Raw genomic sequence first — 18797 nt, 5'->3', positions numbered from 1 at the left:
TATAGGCTGAAAACTCTCTCTGTGTTTTAGAAGGGATAAAATTTAAAAGGTACATTGTCAGCGTGAGAGATGAGGAACTAAACCAGCAACACCTATTAATCCAATCCTTAACGTCAATGAAGATTTACTTTTTGTGATTGATTGAACATCAATGAAAGAGCGCATGTATTACAAGACTTTAAACTTCAGGAAGAAGAAAGTAGCAGCATGAAAATTGTTCCCAACAGGTAACTTCCCCACATATCCAAAACTGAAATGTTCCAAAAGCCAGAATTTTCTACAAAATTCTGCAAAAAAAGACAATTCCCACCGAAGGAAACAGGAAGACAGGTGATACCCTATCTCACACAGATGCCTAGGAGTCAACAGTCAGCTTAAAAGAACTTGGAAATAAGTCTATAAGCAGGGGCTATATGGTTTTCCAGGCCTAAGTAATCTCCACTTTATTAATAAATCATCTTAGTAATTGTATTGGCTAAGAAATAGAATTAAATTATCAACAGAAGATGCACAATCAGGTTTAACAGTACTAAAACAGAAAACGCATGCAAAAGAAAGTACCAGCTAAATAGCTTCTAAGATTAGTTCTCTTCTGTGAGGAAAAGGGAAGAATTATCTTTTCTATCATAATAATTGGATTCTTTGAACTTCAATAAGTGAAACACTTCCGCACGCAATCTAGTTTCCCAAAATTTGCAGCTCTGTTCAGTTACAGTTAGCATCGCATCTACTACACGAGGTAACCAACAGCGAAAAGGTACAGGTTTTGTACTTGCAATAAAGAAAATAAAATAAAATAAAAGTGAATCTCCATCATTCTATTATTTAACAGGAAACTAAAAACTAAGACTGTAAAGGAGCAGTTGCTTCTTTTAAGACAACAATAATGAGGCAATGATATCTCTAACTTCTACTCAATAATAACATGCTGTGCTAGGTCTGGCTGGGATGGAGTCCATGCGCTTCCTCGCAGCCCGCATGGTGCTGTGCTTTGGCCTTAACTGGTGACTACAACAGAGCTGGTAACACACCAGTGCTCTGGCTGCTGCTGAACCGGCCCTTACACTGCCTCAAGGTGCTCTCGGTTTCCCACTCTGCACCCCCAGCAAATAAGCTGAGGTGGGCAAGAGCCTGGGAGGGGACATGGCCAGGGCAGCCAACCCAAACTGGCCCAAGGACTATTGCATGCCACGTAGCACCATGCTCAGCAATAAAAGCTGAGGGTGCAGTCTTTCCAAAGTGGCTGCAAACATGCAAAGCAACACCCAGCTCCACCCCACCCCACCCCTCAAAAAGAAAAGATAAATAAATAAATAAAATTAGAAAAAAAGTGCAGGGTCTTCTCATGGTCCCTCTCACTCAGACTCTGCATTTTGGACAATCACCAATACTCTCTTATAGTCAGTAGTTCACTACAGTTCAATAAAGTTTACTGTACGTCAGAAGTCCTATTTGCCATCAGCTGTACGACACAGCTGTTACATCTTGCTTTCTCCTTCTGGAAGTCATGGAGGAAACAACTGACAATGAAGGCAGACTAACTAAAAGATTATGTGTCATTTACACAGATTATTTGCTGTTAATCAGTGAAGTATTTGGTGTTCTTTTAAAAAAGTGCATGATATTTAAGATGAAAGATAAGACTATAACCACGCATGATCATGCCTTTTTACATGCACTAAAAAGAAGCTTCTTAACAGGGTGGGTTTTTTTCCAACACATATAGTTTGAGTGTATATTTTCATTTCCATGGAGTCTGTGCCTGAACTGCAGTGCAGATGCACTGTCCCAGCTCAGCACAGCATCCCTCCTTACATGAATACCTACGTTTTCTTATGGAAACCAATGCACTACCCAAGGCCTGCAGAAAACAACTGTGGATTGTGCAGACCTTGTACCTGAACAAAGCAGGACTCAGGAGCTGAGGAAGTCTCATAGGCTCCAGCTTAGACACACCATGATTCACTCTAACCAGAACTTTACAAAGTGCATTGAAGCGGTAAAACCCAGGCACTTCAGGACAATAACTATTTGGACAATATCAAGAAAAACAAAGAGGATCACTAAATTCAAATGTCTAATAAGGTCTAGTACATCACAGGTTTAATGCTACAAGATCTTTTTTTCAGAGTATCTAAGATAACTATATAGTTCTCATTTTCCAGCAAACTAACACATAGGCAAATAGTAAAATAAACAATAAAACAAGACATGACAAACACATGAGTGGGACTTCACATAGTGCCTACAAACTGTTTGTGCCAGAATCAGAAACAATTCCTGCCATGATGTATATTCAAACTCAGGCTTTTTTTAAAAAGATAAATAAATAAATAAGATTAAGTGAACATCATACAAACAATTTATCTTCCTGCTATCAAAGAAAACGTAAATTTCATTGCCTCCTATCAGAGTAGAAAATATAGCAAGTAAAATCTGGAAAAAATACACAACCTATACAATATAAAGAATTGTGTAGACTAAGCTGCCTGTTTCTGGTTAGTCATGCAGTACTCATTTAATGTACTATTTTTCTTTGCAAATCCACAGTGAGGTATCTGCAAGTACTACACACAGGGGCAGTTATAAATAAAAGAAATACTTTTAAGGTATTGTCTTGTTATTAGAATCCAACAATTAAAAGCAAATTCATAATCCCACTATAAAAAGCTTTTCTGCAAATAACTGACAGGCATATAAGAAAAAAGGAATTACACTTGATATTTCATCAAATGCTGTTTCCAACTAAATCAATATCATCCTTCTTACATACTCCAACCAAGAATATTTACTTGTCCAGCTTTCCCAAGTAATTAACACCATCCTGACTCTAAAATACTTCTGCATCTGCCTACTTATTATTATTAGGAAGATCTACAGTAATAACCACACTACTCATACCACTGGAAGAACCAGCAAACTGGTAATATTGGAGAACAGGTAGCCTCGAGTAGAGCAAAAGCTCAGTTGTCTACAACTTACTTTTCTGACCACCTCTCCTTACTACTCTCTGTTGTCTTTCACTAAAGCAAGTCAGGCAAACTGAAATTCCTACCACATACTAGTTTGCATTTCCCTTCCTGCTCCTGTGATCTTCCCTCTTTTCCACAAAAAAAATGCACTTTTCTAATCAATACCTTCTACTATTTTTCATATGCTACTACTTCAGCATATGAGTTCATCACACAGGTGGCAAACCTACCCCTGCTGCATTAATTATTTCAGTTTTTAGTCAGCATTTTCTAACATTTCAAGCTTGTCTTGAAATTCAGTAACAGTTAAGATATTGTTTGCAGGTTTTTTGCCTACGAGGCCAATTTTACTGCAGTGTGAACTAACATTAGAAAGAAGGAGAAAATAATCTATCATTAACAACTCTCAAATATGGTGAGGAGACAGGACAAGTAGGGGTGTTCATTACTTCTACAGTGGTCTGTTGTAGCTGCCCTGAGCTGGGAGGCTAGCCTCCTCCTAACTAAAGAGATCTGATATGATCAGATCTAATACCGTCACAACGAAGACAGAGTTTCTGGTATACTTTGCCATGAAAAATACAGCAAATAAAAGACAAGTAAAGATGTTTGTACAATACCTAGAACACGATGTTTTATTGTCAAATAACGTTTGTTTCTTCTCAGGGATATCACTTGGGTACTCCTGTTGTGACCTCTCCTTTTCATCATTTGGAGTTCTTTCCCAACTATTGTCATCAATTTGTTCCCTTGTACCTGATAATTTTTGATCAGATGTTGATTTCTCATTGTTATCTTTCATGTGTGTTTTGGTCCACAGTGCAATATCCTCACTAGGTTTTTGGAAACGGCTGCTCAAAGAGCTATGAGCTGACAGTTTGGAAGAGGACTGTCGTGAATTGTAGTCTCTAGATGAACTATAAGATGATACATCATCTTCAGAGGGTTTCAGAAATTTGTGTTTCATGTTGCTTAGAGATGAACTCTTTTCCTGAGTTCGTTTTTCATCGGAGTGTTTTTCTGCTTTGGAGTGGTAGCCTCTCAATACTGAATCCGTGCTACTGTGTCCACATTCTTGGTCTTCTCTTGACATATCTGGTTTGTAACCTTTGTCTTCTTGCGCCCATCCTTTGCTGTACTTCTCCCTAGTATAGCCCCCAAACATGCTTCTGTTTCTATCATGTTCATCTCGTGTCTCCTTTTTCACATCCCGTTCTTTCTTCTCTTTCTCACTTTCTGAATAGTCATTTTTCTTCCATCTTCCACTTCTATAATCATTTTCCTTTCTGGATGCAACTTTTTCAGCTTCTTCTAATCGTGACTGAAATACCTCCATTGACTATAAGAAAAAATAAAAAAAGTCATACTGCTTTTAAGATCAGGGAGTATTGTGAAGCTCCCTACCAAGTATTACAAGAAAGGCATCATTCTGTGAAAATGACTCACCACACTAAGGGCAAGGCATGAGCCACGGAATGGAAAGGAAGACCATTATGAAAAAGGGAACTTATAGCCTGGTGTCTAAGATACTCTCTTGGGAAGGCTTTCTCATGCCTTTTCTTGGACTATTTCTAACTTCCATCCCATGGCTCTAAAGTGCCAAAGCACTCCTGGGAACAGGGACCAGAGCCTCAGAACTATCTTTTGGCAACTGGGAGATTAGGGGCTTGAGCTAGGGAGAAAGGCTTCCTCTGTCTCACTCATGAACTTTGCATTTATGCTCACCAGATGCGCAGCTTATGTAGAACCAATGCACATTTCCACTAAACCATTTTACAATCTAGTTAAACTTCTAAAAATACAGAAGAGTGGGTTCAAAATCTTTATCTTGAACCCCCTGTCTCTGGCTTTCTGGACAAATACTCTATCCATTAGGCAATTATGCAAAATGTAGACTGTCCCTCTTCTCTCTTTCCAGTTGAATTAAAAGCCATCAATTTTTTTTTTTTTTTTCCTCAAAACATTATATACTGAAGCAAATCAGGCAGGGATATCTTTCAATCACTATCCTGCAGCCAGAGTGGTTCATGCTGTTTTCATTCTAGTTTCTTGAGAAAGATCATTAAAAATAATATTCTTTACAATCACTGGCATCGAATAATTTCTGCCAGCACTGATGTTGCTGGTTTCATCACTCAAGAGTGACTACAATTCAGTTCAAAGACAATAGTATGAAGTCATACTGTCGTATCTAAGACTTCCAGAAACAAACAAACCTAATCAAAAAATCCACAGAAATCTCAAAAGTAACACTATGGCCAAGATTTAACATCCCACATCTTTGACCAATGCTTTTAAAAACAATAATATAATATGTAGGGGGGGGACGACAGGCTTTAAAGAGTTAATATTGTGATGGCAGACTGTTTTATTAAAAATAAATTTTGAAGACTTTTAAACCCTTCAGAAGCAAGCAGCTTTCACAACATATCTGGACTAAGCACAAGTGGCCAGAAGATTCATACTCGGTAAGATTTGACACAGCTCTCCAAATTGTCTTGCCATTATTATTATCCTCAACGTGCATTATTATCTGCTACGTGCAGGAGAACAAAATATATTTTCTAGTACAGATCATAATTTTTGAAGCACTCAGGTATTTTGTAACTGGGTAGGAGATAAGTATTTTAAATTTACTACAGGATCCCATATATTAGAAAATACTTAACAAAAATATATAGAAGGCTGGGTAGCTTTAAACTCTTCGTCACTTGAGAGAAGCTTCAGAGGCTGGTTTTTTCCTGCTTCTTCTTTCCTTACGTCTTACACTACACATTAAGTATTTGTGCCTTCACATGAAAGTAACCTTTTCCAAGCATCTATTAGTACGAAAAAAAAAAATGTAATTGAAGATCCTTACCCCATATCTCTCAGCTACAATTTCCTCAAAATTTCGTTTCTCTCTCTCAGCCTGCTCCTTCATCCTTTGGTATGATTTTCGTAACCAACTTAATCCAGCATCTTCTACCACTGTAACTAAAGTAGAAAACAACGAGAGGTCATAGTTTTATATCTCAGTAGTTATTCCTATTTAACACCACTCTGTATGTGACATTAAATCTTCACCTGAACTTAATGTAAAAATTGAAGATGTGTAAAATAAAAAAAAAGAATGAATATAGTAATACAATTACATGTTTTCATAACTTATTGATGGATATACCTCAGTAATACCACTGATTTAAGTTAAGCTTCTCCATTTTACCACAGAACACGACAAGCAGTTTCCAAGACAGGAGTAGCATATGAGAAGTTGTGGGGGTTTTTATGAAATTAAATAACTTTCTTATTGTTTCCGCTTTCTGTGTCCATTCTTTGGCATACTCCTTACATACAAACAAGTAAATTTATGAGTAACCCATTGCTTTCCATTTGAGAAGCTTGCAGAGGTCTTAACACTCAGGACACATACTCACTGATGCCTGTCACCTCTTACAGCTTGCTGATCTCTGTGACTCCTGAAAGTGGGCATGAGGCTAATGGTTTGCAGGACAGATTGTCTACAGGGAAAGTCTCCCAAAGAGATAAGCCAGGGACCCTACTGTTCCCTGCTGACAGAATACAAGGACCCTTCTTATCACATAATAAACGTTTCATGACATTATGAAAAACGTTTTTCTAACTGCTCTTGCAGGAAATAGGCAGGATAACCCTAGGGTAAGAAAAGAAGTGAAAAGGTTATAGAAATAATATTTTTCACAAACTGCATCTCTAATGTACTTCATTTTAATGTGACTCAGACTTCTGTGGTTGAATATTTTAAAACTATAATTTGTGTAATGGAATGAAAGGAACCAAATGAGATGACAACAATTTATCTTGTCTTGGTTAAATCATGCTTTCCTCTAATTAGTTCAAAATGGAGAATTTCTGTAAAAGATATTGAAGGTCAAACCACTCGAGATTAAAAACCCGTGAAGAGAAATTCTGCAAAACGACATACTATAATATTAACCCAATATTCACTACTGAATTTTCATCCAATTTTTACTTTATTACATGTTAATATTCATAATCTCTTTACATCAACGTCAGTAGTAACTTGTTAGCAACACAGAGATCAGAGGCTGGAGACAGAAATTTAAGATTATTACTAAAAGTTGCTGTTTACCTTTCTTAACTGAAGCTGCTTCATCGTTTTCTGGTGGCAAACCTGTACCACCGTCTTTCCAATAGGGATTGAGTTCTCTCTCAGACAGCATGGCCTAAAACAGAAATAATTTTAATGTGTGCGTAGCACATGGTTTGTATTTTCTAGAATATTTGATAAATTTTGTGAGACTTGCGTGAGAATAGAATAGCTTACTCATAACTTGTGCTATCTAAAGACAGGTAGAAATAAACATAACTCTCCATCCTGCGTAAAAGCTCTCAAACATGTGCTTAGTTGGCACCCTTATTACACAGAAGCAGTTTTACTGTTTGACTTCATTTCCAGTGTAGCATTAATATGCACTGTGTCTGAAGCACTGCTGTTACTGGGGCTCCAGCTTAGTTTTACCTCAAGTTACTGCTCTTTCACCCTCAAACTAGACCACTTATTGTGATTCTGTCAACTGACTTCTCTGGAAGCAGACAAGGAAGTCCACTGCAGAAAACAGCTGATTCGGCTTTCTGGCACTGACAAAATTTTGAATTTGTCTATGCTATATCGTCAACTCATCACCACCCCTAGCACGCTGTAAGCATCTGTTTGGTTTGGGCATCAAAGAAAGGACAGACATTCTGGTGTAGAAAACAGAAAAGTATAAACCTGCACGGAGAGAAAGTGTTTCGGTGGCAGAGTCTATAAAAATCGTATTATTCTCAGATCAAGTATACATATAAATTAACATTAACCATGTAATACATGCTGACATTCTGGTGATTTGAGATCTTCACATTAAACAGTCCTTCAACAGTTCAGAAAAAATGTTCAGCAAAAATTTATGTGGGGAAAAACCAAAATGACTGATCCCTTCTCAAAAGACAATAACCAAGCACCGCATAACACAAAAGAGCAGCGCTCCAGGTCAATCTGGTTCCTAGCCACAACAGAACTAACTGGAAAACCGAACAGCAACAAATGGCCTACTGTGAGTTGTGAGGACAAGGAAATATTAGATAGGGATCAGCAACTGTGTTTTCAGATCAGACTACATTGCATTTAAGGAGCTGATGGAACAAATGAAGTAGTCAGCAACTGTATGTAAACAGAACTAATTTAATGACAGCAACCCCTTCCCCAGACGGATCCTGATCCACCCATTTTTTAGGCACAGCTGTGGCACGAAGGGCACAGCAACTGCTATGAATTCTTTCTTCAGGGGAAAAAAAAAAAAAAAGCCTCAGCACCCTACACTTTAACACAGAAACCACAGAAACTTAGGAAAGCTTTTATCACAGCAAACAATGACAGTCCTTTCACACACACCGTGGGGAAGAAGGCCAGACTGTCACTGTTATTAAATAAAACATCCCATAAGCACTTCAAATATTACAGAACTTAGTCCTAACAAAACTGGCTTTCTCCTTACCTAGAAGATAATTTAAAGGCTTTTCTCCACAAGAGAAGCCTGCTGTATGAGCCTTTCCTATCACAAACAAAACAAATAACTACACAAAGACTTAGGTATTTGAATCAATTAATTTTGTTTATTCGTCACACAAAATTTAGCAAGATGCAGAAAAAAGTTGATACATTAATTCCTCCTACCTGCTCAATTTCTTGAGCTTTCTGTCGTTCCAGTATTTTTTCTTTGTGTCTTTCACCTTTGACAGCTGCTACTGACGTGGTTTTCAATGACATGAAGTCTAAATTCATCCATTCTTCTCTCTTTAAAATAAACACAAAGAATCAGTGTTCATGCTTCCAACAAAAACATGGCTTAAGTACAAATCAAACAAGTGCAACTATTGACAAATATTACTTACAACAAAAAGTATAGGTTTTACGAACACATATGAAATACTTCAATGAAAAGCAAATACGATTTTAAGAACCCCAATCTTTCAAGCTTTTAATATTCACACAAATAAATTTCTGTCTTTCTGTAACTTGAAATACAACTTCACAACATATTTAAGACACTAGTAAGCATGCAAACCATATGGACTGATTATTATTTGCTTAAACAAACACTGTACATCTAAACCAATTCTTTTTCATCTTGGTAATTCCGACTTCATGACAGCTTACATCTCTTTTAGCATATACAATATCTTCAATCACTTACTGAGAAGAGTTCATACCTCCAATATCTAGGCACAAACTGCACCCTCAAATTAAACAGTTACACGCCTAAATTCTGTGCACTGTACCCACAGTAACAGGGCATTTACAAAACCTAAGCCACACCAAGGACATTTTAAAAATGAGGACTACCCTCTAAAGAAAAGCAGCTTATAAAAAGCCTAGATATACCTACTACCTTTATACACACAAAACCTAAAGCCTCAGAAGAAAGTGGTGACATAGACATTATAAAAAACTACTCTGCGAAAACAAGTATTTGGAATTTGGAACACTTCTGTGGATAGTATAGCAACCAAAATGACAAGATTACACCTATTTTGAAACATGTCCTTGCAGAAGAGTCTTCATATCTTCAGTAGGGTTCAAGTCTGAGTTGTCAGTCTGAACAGATGCTATATGCCACGCTTTTTCTGTTATTTAAAAATTACATGAGGCAACGCATCAGAGAGTTTCAGAGGTGAAACACAACATTCTACTTCTCAGATCTCCTCCAGGAAAGAGAAGGAACTGAAAAATAATCTATCTTCAAGTAATTCAATAGTATCTATGCCCCCACATTAGCAAGTAATGTGGACCAACAGAAGTGGATGTGCATGGGACCTTTTTTTTTTTTTTTTTCAGAGACTGGTCCCATGGAGCACCTTAGCTGCACTTTGAGAGCATACATTCTAATTTAGTTTAATCTAACAGGAAACGGATTTACATGCTCCAAGACTTCTTCATAATGTGAACCAAAATAAAACAAGTAGGGAGGACCAGGAAATTCCTTTCAAAAGCACACTCTTCGTCCAAAATAGACAAGCCCAAGGGTGCACATCATACAATAAATATTTGGGAAAAAACGGCTTTGTAGTATAAATTATCATGACATACATAAGGATTTATATTTTGTTACTTTATACTTTTCCAAGAAGATAGATACGATTCAGAGATCTTTTTTATTTTTCTTAACAAGATGTACAAATTCAGAATGAGAAACAGGGACTTCTTCAGGAGTGGAATTAGACACTAAATTAAAAATCACCATTTTCACACAACTGGGGATGTTCTGATATGTGACTACATTTATGTTACTAAAATCACAGTAGTTCATTTCAGAATGTCTCCATTTTTCAGAACAGACACTGCTTACTGAACATAGAATTCACCTAGGAAATTCGAAAAAGGCATTGATTCCATACATACTGTTACTGCAAAGTTCTACACCTCTCCTCCTCATATCTGTTTAAGCATCACAGAAGCAAAAACTCATTCAACTGTAGAACAGCCACCAAAATTATGCAGAAAAAAATACTATGTCTAGTCAAAATCTTTAAGTTGACCTCTTCAAGAAAATCAAGCTAAGATGCTAGAGCCTCAGAACACGATGAAAGGAATTGGTGCTAGACAACTTTAAGCATAGTGCCTTGTTAAGTACTAAGCAACTACTAGGTAGAGAAGTCTTCCAATGAATGAAATGTAACATGAACCTAGCTAAGCAAAGACATTTGTCTGTAAAATAGGTTTTGTTCAACACATTGCAAAAGAGTTGTCAAGAAACCTAAGCACATTTCACATTTGGTCATGCTGGATTTATTTCTGGAGTAGTTATCAGACTGCTCACCTGCAGGGAGGGTTCTTTCACAGCATCTGATTGCTTGTTGACCTTCCAAGCCTTTTCTGTGTTATCTGACTGTGACACATTTGACTCAACCCATTCAACTGAAGAATCCTAAGAAGAGTTCAATGTAAAGAATAACAACAACATCTTAACATAATATGTTGATAAAATACAATACTTAACAAGCATATTGGTAATCAAAATTGATGCTGATAGCATCACTAATATAGTACTGTCTATTATTTTAAAATACCAATAATAAAAATACAATATTGATATTCCCATAGGAGATTGTTCTTTCATGGTCAAAACATTCCACCATACTTCATGATCATATCACAGTATGTATCACTAGTTCACACTGGCAGTTTATTAGCATAATGCTACTAAAGTTAAAACTGTCAGAATAAAACCAAACCCAACTGTTTTTACGTCATTACAAAAATAAAATAAAAAAATTTAAATTCATTACTATTTACTACATTACATTAGAAAAGTAAAAGCAGTAACACACTAAAATGTAAAGCACTGTACACACTATCTCCTCCTATTTTCATATCCAACTTCCTACACTTGCAAACAGTGTACTGAGATTTTATACTTGAAGCAAACAGGACTCCATTGAACAGTGGTTTTTTTGCTCTTTACATGAGCTTGTCATGGGAATAACAGACTTTGGATCAAAGTTATCAGCCAGGACAGCGCTGTATCCTGGAACTCACTGATGTGATCTGAGGGGTTTTGATGACTCCCGTGGGAAATGTGGGACATTTGTGCCTTAGGTTACTTTCCAAACTGAAAACCATAGTTCACCTCTGATATCAGCCCCTGGAAAATAAATCTCATCATACTGCATATTCCTTCACTCAACAAGAGAGACTCTCTGAGAAAAGAAAAAAAAAAAAAAAATCACAGTGCTACCTGACTTACACCCAAATGCTGGGAGGATGTTTTATACAACGTGGCGAGAAAGCAGCACCCAGATTTCTAATGCAGTCTCTGTACTGTTTTGCCGGAGTGCCCCTCAACGTGAAGGCATCCGTCTACAGATTCACAAGTTTGAGCCTTCCTTCAGAGGCACGTGCAACTCCCGTGTTGTTGGGAGTTTCCACGGTTGAACGTCCATGGAGAAAGGCAGTAGTAATTCACGCTTAAAATCAAAGTCAAGTATTTCCAATTTTAGACGCATCATTCTACCATACACCACTGACGACAGGGAACCTATGAATTCTTCCACTCTATCCTAGAATAAGGATTTCTTTCATTTTCTCTCTGCTGAAAAACTATAAATCCCTTAGTTCCTAACGGGTGAATTCAGTATTATAAAATTCACAAGCACTCACATAACAGCACCTTTTAAATTGATTAAACACTCAGGTATACTAAAAAGGCAAACTTTGCCACGGTTTTTCCCAACAGAAAATACTAAGAATAAGTCTTAATTTTATGAACAATGTGTACTCACGGAGACTAAAATGGTGCAGGTTTTAAAAAACGTCATTTGAAGAATTTTAAAGTTTCTTACTTACCGAAGAACTATCAAGTAAGTCATCCTTCTTTTCAGATTTTTCTTTCCTATTTTTCTTCTTTTCTTTCTTAGCTTTTTTTGAATGTTTATCCTTTTTCTTTTTTTTATGCACAGAATGTTCCTACAAGTAAATGTTTGTAAATGAGATCCGGCAAAACAAAATCACCCACATACAAGAAAAACAATCACAACCTACTTACCAAACCACACTGAAAAACATAAAATACACACAGTACATTTTACTTCTACTACCCTCTCTTCTATTGGGGTGAGGTGGGGAGGGCATGCCTGACATCGACTTTTCTTCCCCCTCTTAATACATTTTTTCACTGGAACTAAGGCACTATAACTATACCTAGAATATCTTCTACACTACCTTTATTTTGGTCAAATATACTTCCTTGGGGATCACTACATCACCAATACATATCTGTCCTTTGTTGAAATATGTGCACAAATTTCAACACTAATACTAGAGGATGCGATATTCAGAGATCCCATTAAGGATTCTCCTGTAAATGACCACAAGCGGGACGGCTACGAAGCCTTGGATTCTTCTAGGTTTCTTCCCATGAGACTATTCTTGCCTGGCAGCACTTGCTCTTTTGCATTTGGTAGAAATTAAAGCTGTAATTGAATGACAGCTGTTTTTCCTCTTTGTGAGTAAAAGATTATTTCCACTAAATAAAGCTAATATTGAAGCATAAACAATTCAGAAACTGAGAGGTTTTTAAAGATCATCTTAAAGCCCTCAAAGCCTTCTGTTCATAGGAACACGCTGCAAAGATAACAACACAAGTCAATGATTTACAGTTCCGTCACCTTTTCCAGTTGCTCCACACGTTCGTTCACATCAGCAAGCATCCACGTATCTTCACCTCGTAGATGCTTTAGCAGCTTGTGCCTCTGCTCCTTTTCATAACTAATTTTGGCCTAAGACAAACAGAGAAGAAAAATAAAAATAACCAGATGGAATTCAGTAGCATTTACTTACAGACATACCTTTGTAAGCCACACTGACACAACCACACACAATGTTGAGAACTGTGTTTGAGAACTTTGCCTTTTAGAGGACTGCAATAAAAATAATTTTGGATTACATGTTAAAGGGGAAATTCAGCTAAAACATATTGGATACCCTCCTTCCTCAAGCGACAGCTTTGCAGCTCCTCTAGCACTGATTTCATCCTATCATCCTAAATAAGAGTGACACAAAGATATTCAACCTCTGTTCTTCATTCTAAGAATTCTCCTGTTCTTACAACTTTCATGAACTGCATATGATATGATATTAGTAGACTTCTGATTTTCTATTTCAAAGCACTCTCTGGGCAATTACTCCACTGCAAAGTGCAGCTCACTATCTATTAATCTGAGAAATTAGCAAATTTATCTCTGTGCACATTCAGCTTTGGAAATATCTCAGCCAGGTGCAAAACTTGGAACTGCAGAAGTCCACACTCTCGAGGAGTATACAAGCACATAAGGGTTAGCATTTTGGACTGCAGAATGTTCTTCTCTTTCTGGTTATGGAGATAAAAGTAGAAATTATTTTACTACTACTTCTGAAAAAGCAGTAATCACTGCAGACAGCTTCAGTTCCTGAAAAGGATTTCTATGAACCACATCAATAAAATAACGACCTTTTCAGCCTCTGAATGTTCCTCTATTACTTTCAGCAGAAACATGACTTTCACAAACAAGTTTACTTAAAAATAACTTGCCATTAGAAAATTCTTTATCCCAAAGTACGATATATCACCACACCTGATTAAAAAGGAGAAAAGTTACTTTATGTTATTACAACCCTAATTTTGTGTGAAATAAGTCTTGCAAATTTGAGCTTCCTTCTGGTTTTTTGTTTGTTTGTGGGATTTTTATTTCAAATAACTAAAGGTGGAGCAAAAACTAAACGTAGAGTTTGGTTTTCATCCTGAAACACCGAAGTTTTTTTAGAAAGTGTTTTCAAACATAAGCCAAGAGATCACATACAAGGTTAAAAAAGACCAATATTTGAAATAATCTCAGGAGAGTAGACAACCAGTTGCAGTCTCTCCTCTGTCAGCCATTAGTTCTCTGTAACAAACTCTAGATACAAGCCTGTGCACTGCACAGGACAGTAGGCTCCCTACCATGGGCCAGTTTCTCTTTCTTGATACAGTGAAGAAAGAAATCTGCAGCTTTTGTACCGATTGAAAACAAGGCGTGCAGGAGGATAACCAGTATGACCAGTACACCATAAAGGTTCAATAAACAGAAACACAGGCTAAAAAAATAAGATTTAAAGCTTTAAAAAAAGTTAACTCATAAGGTAGGGGTACTGTTGTATTTTTGAACACTGTTAGCAATATTGAAAGTGGCAAAAAGAACAAAACAAACAAACAAAAAACAACAAAACCCCCTACACATCTGTGCCCAAACAAAGTACCCTTTTAAAGCTCCATTGTCTTCTTTCTTGGAATCTCCAGGTGATAAACTTTCTAATGAGCTTGAATGCAAGCGAAGCAAGGCAGTCACACAGACTTCTTAATTTTAAAAGAAGGGACTTTGCAAAACCAAAAAAATCTCTCCATGATCCAGAGAGCTCTTAGGCTGCCCACTCTACAACATTTATCCATCTGGCACAACACTCTTGAAAGTTCATGGGGAAATCACTGACTGATATTTTCTGGTTTAGTCCATACAATGGCCCTTCTATCTTAAAAATATATTAAACTCAGTAAAATATGGTAACTAAGCATGCCACATTTATGGGCAAGCAAAAGGTAATAACCTCAGCTATGCAACTCACAAAGTGTCTACAAGCCACATACACACAAAACTTAAGCTTAAAACTGGACAGAGATGAAACAGTGGAGATAAAGGGAACTTGAATATAGTTCTACATGGGAAAAACACAACAAAAACAGACTCCAAACTTGTTTGCTCCACAAGTAAACATGAAACCTGTTGACAAGATTTAGACTGGGAAAAGGACAGGCTTTATGCATACTCCATTTCACTTTTGCTTTAGAAAGACCTGCAGCTGGAGTCAACAGTTCCCTTCCACCCTTCTAGAAGCTCTTGTGCATATAAATTTATAAACACCTCAAATAAAGGCCAATCAAGATCAGCTTGTCAAAATGTCTTTATTTAATATGCTCTTTGCCTGTCTAGGAAGATTTAGCTTCTTACCCTTCTCTATATAACTGGTATATTTTAAATAAAATTACTATTTCCTCCATGTTACCAAAGTTAAAAATACACATTGCATAAAATGAAGTTAACATTATAAATAAGGTACAAAAGGAACTTTTATAATTTTTATTAGATCTAAGAATAAACAGGAAAAAAATACATGCAAGTACTTAGGTAATTGAGGTACATGATCCTAATAAAAGAGGTGGATCATAATTTTGGCTGAAGTATACAAATACATATGCAGAACACAGAATGACTAGGAATCATCAAACTGCAGACTGTTGTCTCCTGAATACTAAATGAAACAGGATAGGCAAGATGAATCTGTAGTGGCAATGCCACCAGACTGTTAAAAAGAGAAAGACAGACACAAAAGCATCAGGTGAAGGCCTGCTTCTTCTTAGACAAAGATATGAAATATAGAAGATTCATAACAACATCCATATGTAAAATAAAAAAAAGAGAAAGCTGCCTAGAGGTTTTAAAAGATGAAAGCAGTTGTATTTTCAGCTAAATTATCTTTTTAACACAAGACTAGGTTAGCAGCAATACACCCTGATCCTTTCTAGCTCTAAAAACTATCTAGCTCCCTCTACCATCAAGTTACAATATTCATTTTTATTGCTGCTGAATGGTTTCCCCACACACACACACCCACTTATTTCAAGTGGGGGGAGCAGGAAAATCTGTCTACACTACTTTATTAGCTTCGAAACTTACCCTTCTACTCTACTTGTCTTTTATAATAATTCAGGACTTGTTAGCATCTGACTAGCTTTTCTTCCTTTTCTACATTTTATAATTAAGTCCCCTGTCAGACTTACCATTCTATGCAACGAAGGCCGACTCTAATAGTTTCACATCTGCCAACTCACAGGAGTTCAAGTACTTAACTCATTAACGTTTGTTAATACTTTATGATACCACAAAAATATCCAACAATTTATCCTTTCCCCTTTACAGAGGAGTACTTAACATGATGTTATCATCTTAGGTCACTACTGCAATATTTTTACATTTTTTTTCTCCAAAAATATAGGATGCTACGTTTCTGAAATACCTCTATTTCAAAGTAATGTATTAATTATGCGAGTGACTGAGCATGCTACACAGGAACACAGAGGACCGTCACAAGCAACAACCTGTCACGAAGGGCACGCATCGTGTCACATTACGTACTTCTGCGACACCCTGACAAAGTTGTTTATAGTCTCCTTTGCAACATGCAGGAGGTGAAGTATAATGCTGGCAAAGCACTCTGAAAGGTCTGTTGGTAAGGTGCTATAAAAACAATAATTACTCTACAGCACTATGTTAGCAATATTTCCCAAGGTGAACAGAGCCAAACTTTGTCGTCTTTATCACAAGCAGGCCAAAGGGCCTTGGATTTCACAGCCCCATCTGAATGAGGAAGGAAATCAAGTTCAGAGAAAGTGCTTTCTGGTTTTCATTAGGCAGGTCATTAAGGCCAGCCCACATAGTTGCTGACAACAGTATCTGCTAAACGAAGAACAAATTTGCTCCAAACAGCCTGTAATACACTGCAGACACAAACACCAAAAGCTGTAAGAATTACATGGTGCCACCCCAGGAAGAAGCAGAAAAGACAAAAGACACTGCCAATGGCCAAGGTCTAGGTCACACAATAAATGGAGGTTGTTACATGACAGTCCCCCAAAGATGTCCAGAAAGGATGGAGGGATGTCACCTGGGGAGGGAGGCTAAAACACTCCCTCCCCGGTCCACAGAAACTCTGACCAACACGCTTTCCTGACTCCTACTCTATTTACCATTTCAGCTCTCACCAAGGCCAGAGAAAAATTTCCACACCTCTACAGAGACCATGCAATTTCCCATTTTTAACTGTGGTCAACCTCTAGTTCTTCAGATGATAATCACCACTATTTAATAGCCAACTTCTCCATCCAAAAGAAGAAAAATTCTCTTTTTCTCCAACAAGCAATTAGAAGAAATTCTAAAACACAACACTGGATCAATACAGCGTGACAAAAACATCCAACACAGAGAGCAACAGCTAAGCTGCTTTAGTGGCTATGCCACTGAAGGGCAGGACCCCATTCCCATACCTCTCCTCTCCACACTCCTACTCGCGTGTTCCCACCACGTTCCCTGCACAGGCCTGTCTCTGCACTCTGGCCTCAGGGGAAGCCACTTCAAGGACCACCCTGAACAAGGAGAAAAATGTGTACTTTGGGGAGGAAGGCCATACGAGGAAGAAGTGTTGAAAAAACTCCTTTCAGCAACAGCTTTCTGTTACAGTAGTTCTAAAGATCTAACACCTACACAGTCCTTCAGACAGCAACATAAGGCACTCACAGTCTAAATAATGAGCTTTTATTTCTAATTTCAGGCCCCCCTCCCATCCTATCATACAATCCATTCCACTCATTTATCAGTTCCAACACTCAGCTGTCAGAAAGGTTGCTGTGGCCTGTGTTATGCTCCCAGCTTCCAACACCCCAAAGCTCAGGGCCGGAGAGTCCTGGTTACACGAGTGCCTACCTTCAGGGAGCCTGAACATACCTTTCCTTGCAGTTCTGATGCTCTTACACCAATTCTCTATCTGAATAACACACTTATTTTCGTGAGTGCTCAGACTATTTTTCTACCCTCAATATTCTGATTTCTGTTACATCCACAAAGCTTTCCTAAAGGAGGACAGCAGTGGAAGCACAGGAAAAGGCTTAGCTTCCACCCCCAACTTGCCAAATCACAACTGAGTCAAGAGTGCTGCCTGTGCCTCCACATCCTCCAGACACGGCCGTGCCAGCTGGAAATGTCACTGCTCTCCTTCATTTTCACCTACTAAAAGACACAGAGACAGGTCACTGAAACAACCATCACTTCAATCATCTAAGCTTCTTGTGATCAATAATCATTACAGAACAGTCAGACATGTGATTTAAGGAGCACACTGTAGAAGTCAACCTTCTCTCAGGAACATCTGGGAGGCAGTGACTGTTTCTGCTGGTCCAGCTGCAGACACAACAACAAACAGATGCACAACAGTAGCAACTGCTGCTAGGAAACTCCAGGCAGATACTTCATGTTAATGTAGGACCTCTCCACTCCTGTGACAGAGCGAGCTCTAGAGCAAGGACTTGCAGAATATAACAATGAAGACATCTGTCTTTATCCCTCACCTTCTAGAATGACCTGTTAAAATCAAGGATGTTGCTTGCAAAAATGCGCACAGAGGGGCTTTGTCAAAAGTCTGAAAACCTTTTGTGAAAAGGCAGTATTAATTTCTCAGTACTGTTA

General features: G+C 37.7%; 1 protein-coding gene across 1 annotated transcript in view; it reads right to left on the bottom strand.

The window, feature by feature from the left end:
- CWF19L2 (CWF19 like cell cycle control factor 2) overlaps positions 1–18797 on the bottom strand; it is a 77211-nt gene that overhangs the window by 53249 nt on the left and 5165 nt on the right. The window contains exons 2-8 of the mRNA XM_074570351.1: positions 13158–13268; positions 12337–12456; positions 10811–10918; positions 8668–8787; positions 7084–7177; positions 5833–5948; positions 3593–4311 (exon numbers count right to left, since the gene is read on the bottom strand). Of these exons, the coding sequence (XP_074426452.1) occupies positions 3593–4311; positions 5833–5948; positions 7084–7177; positions 8668–8787; positions 10811–10918; positions 12337–12456; positions 13158–13268 (1388 nt within the window). The remainder of the gene's footprint in view (positions 1–3592; positions 4312–5832; positions 5949–7083; positions 7178–8667; positions 8788–10810; positions 10919–12336; positions 12457–13157; positions 13269–18797) is intronic.

The sequence above is a fragment of the Larus michahellis genome, chromosome 1, assembly GCF_964199755.1.
Source record: "Larus michahellis chromosome 1, bLarMic1.1, whole genome shotgun sequence".
NCBI classification, from domain to species: domain Eukaryota; kingdom Metazoa; phylum Chordata; class Aves; order Charadriiformes; family Laridae; genus Larus; species Larus michahellis.
Note: the sequence above shows the minus strand (reverse complement) of the source record. Positions and strands in the feature narration are given on the sequence as shown.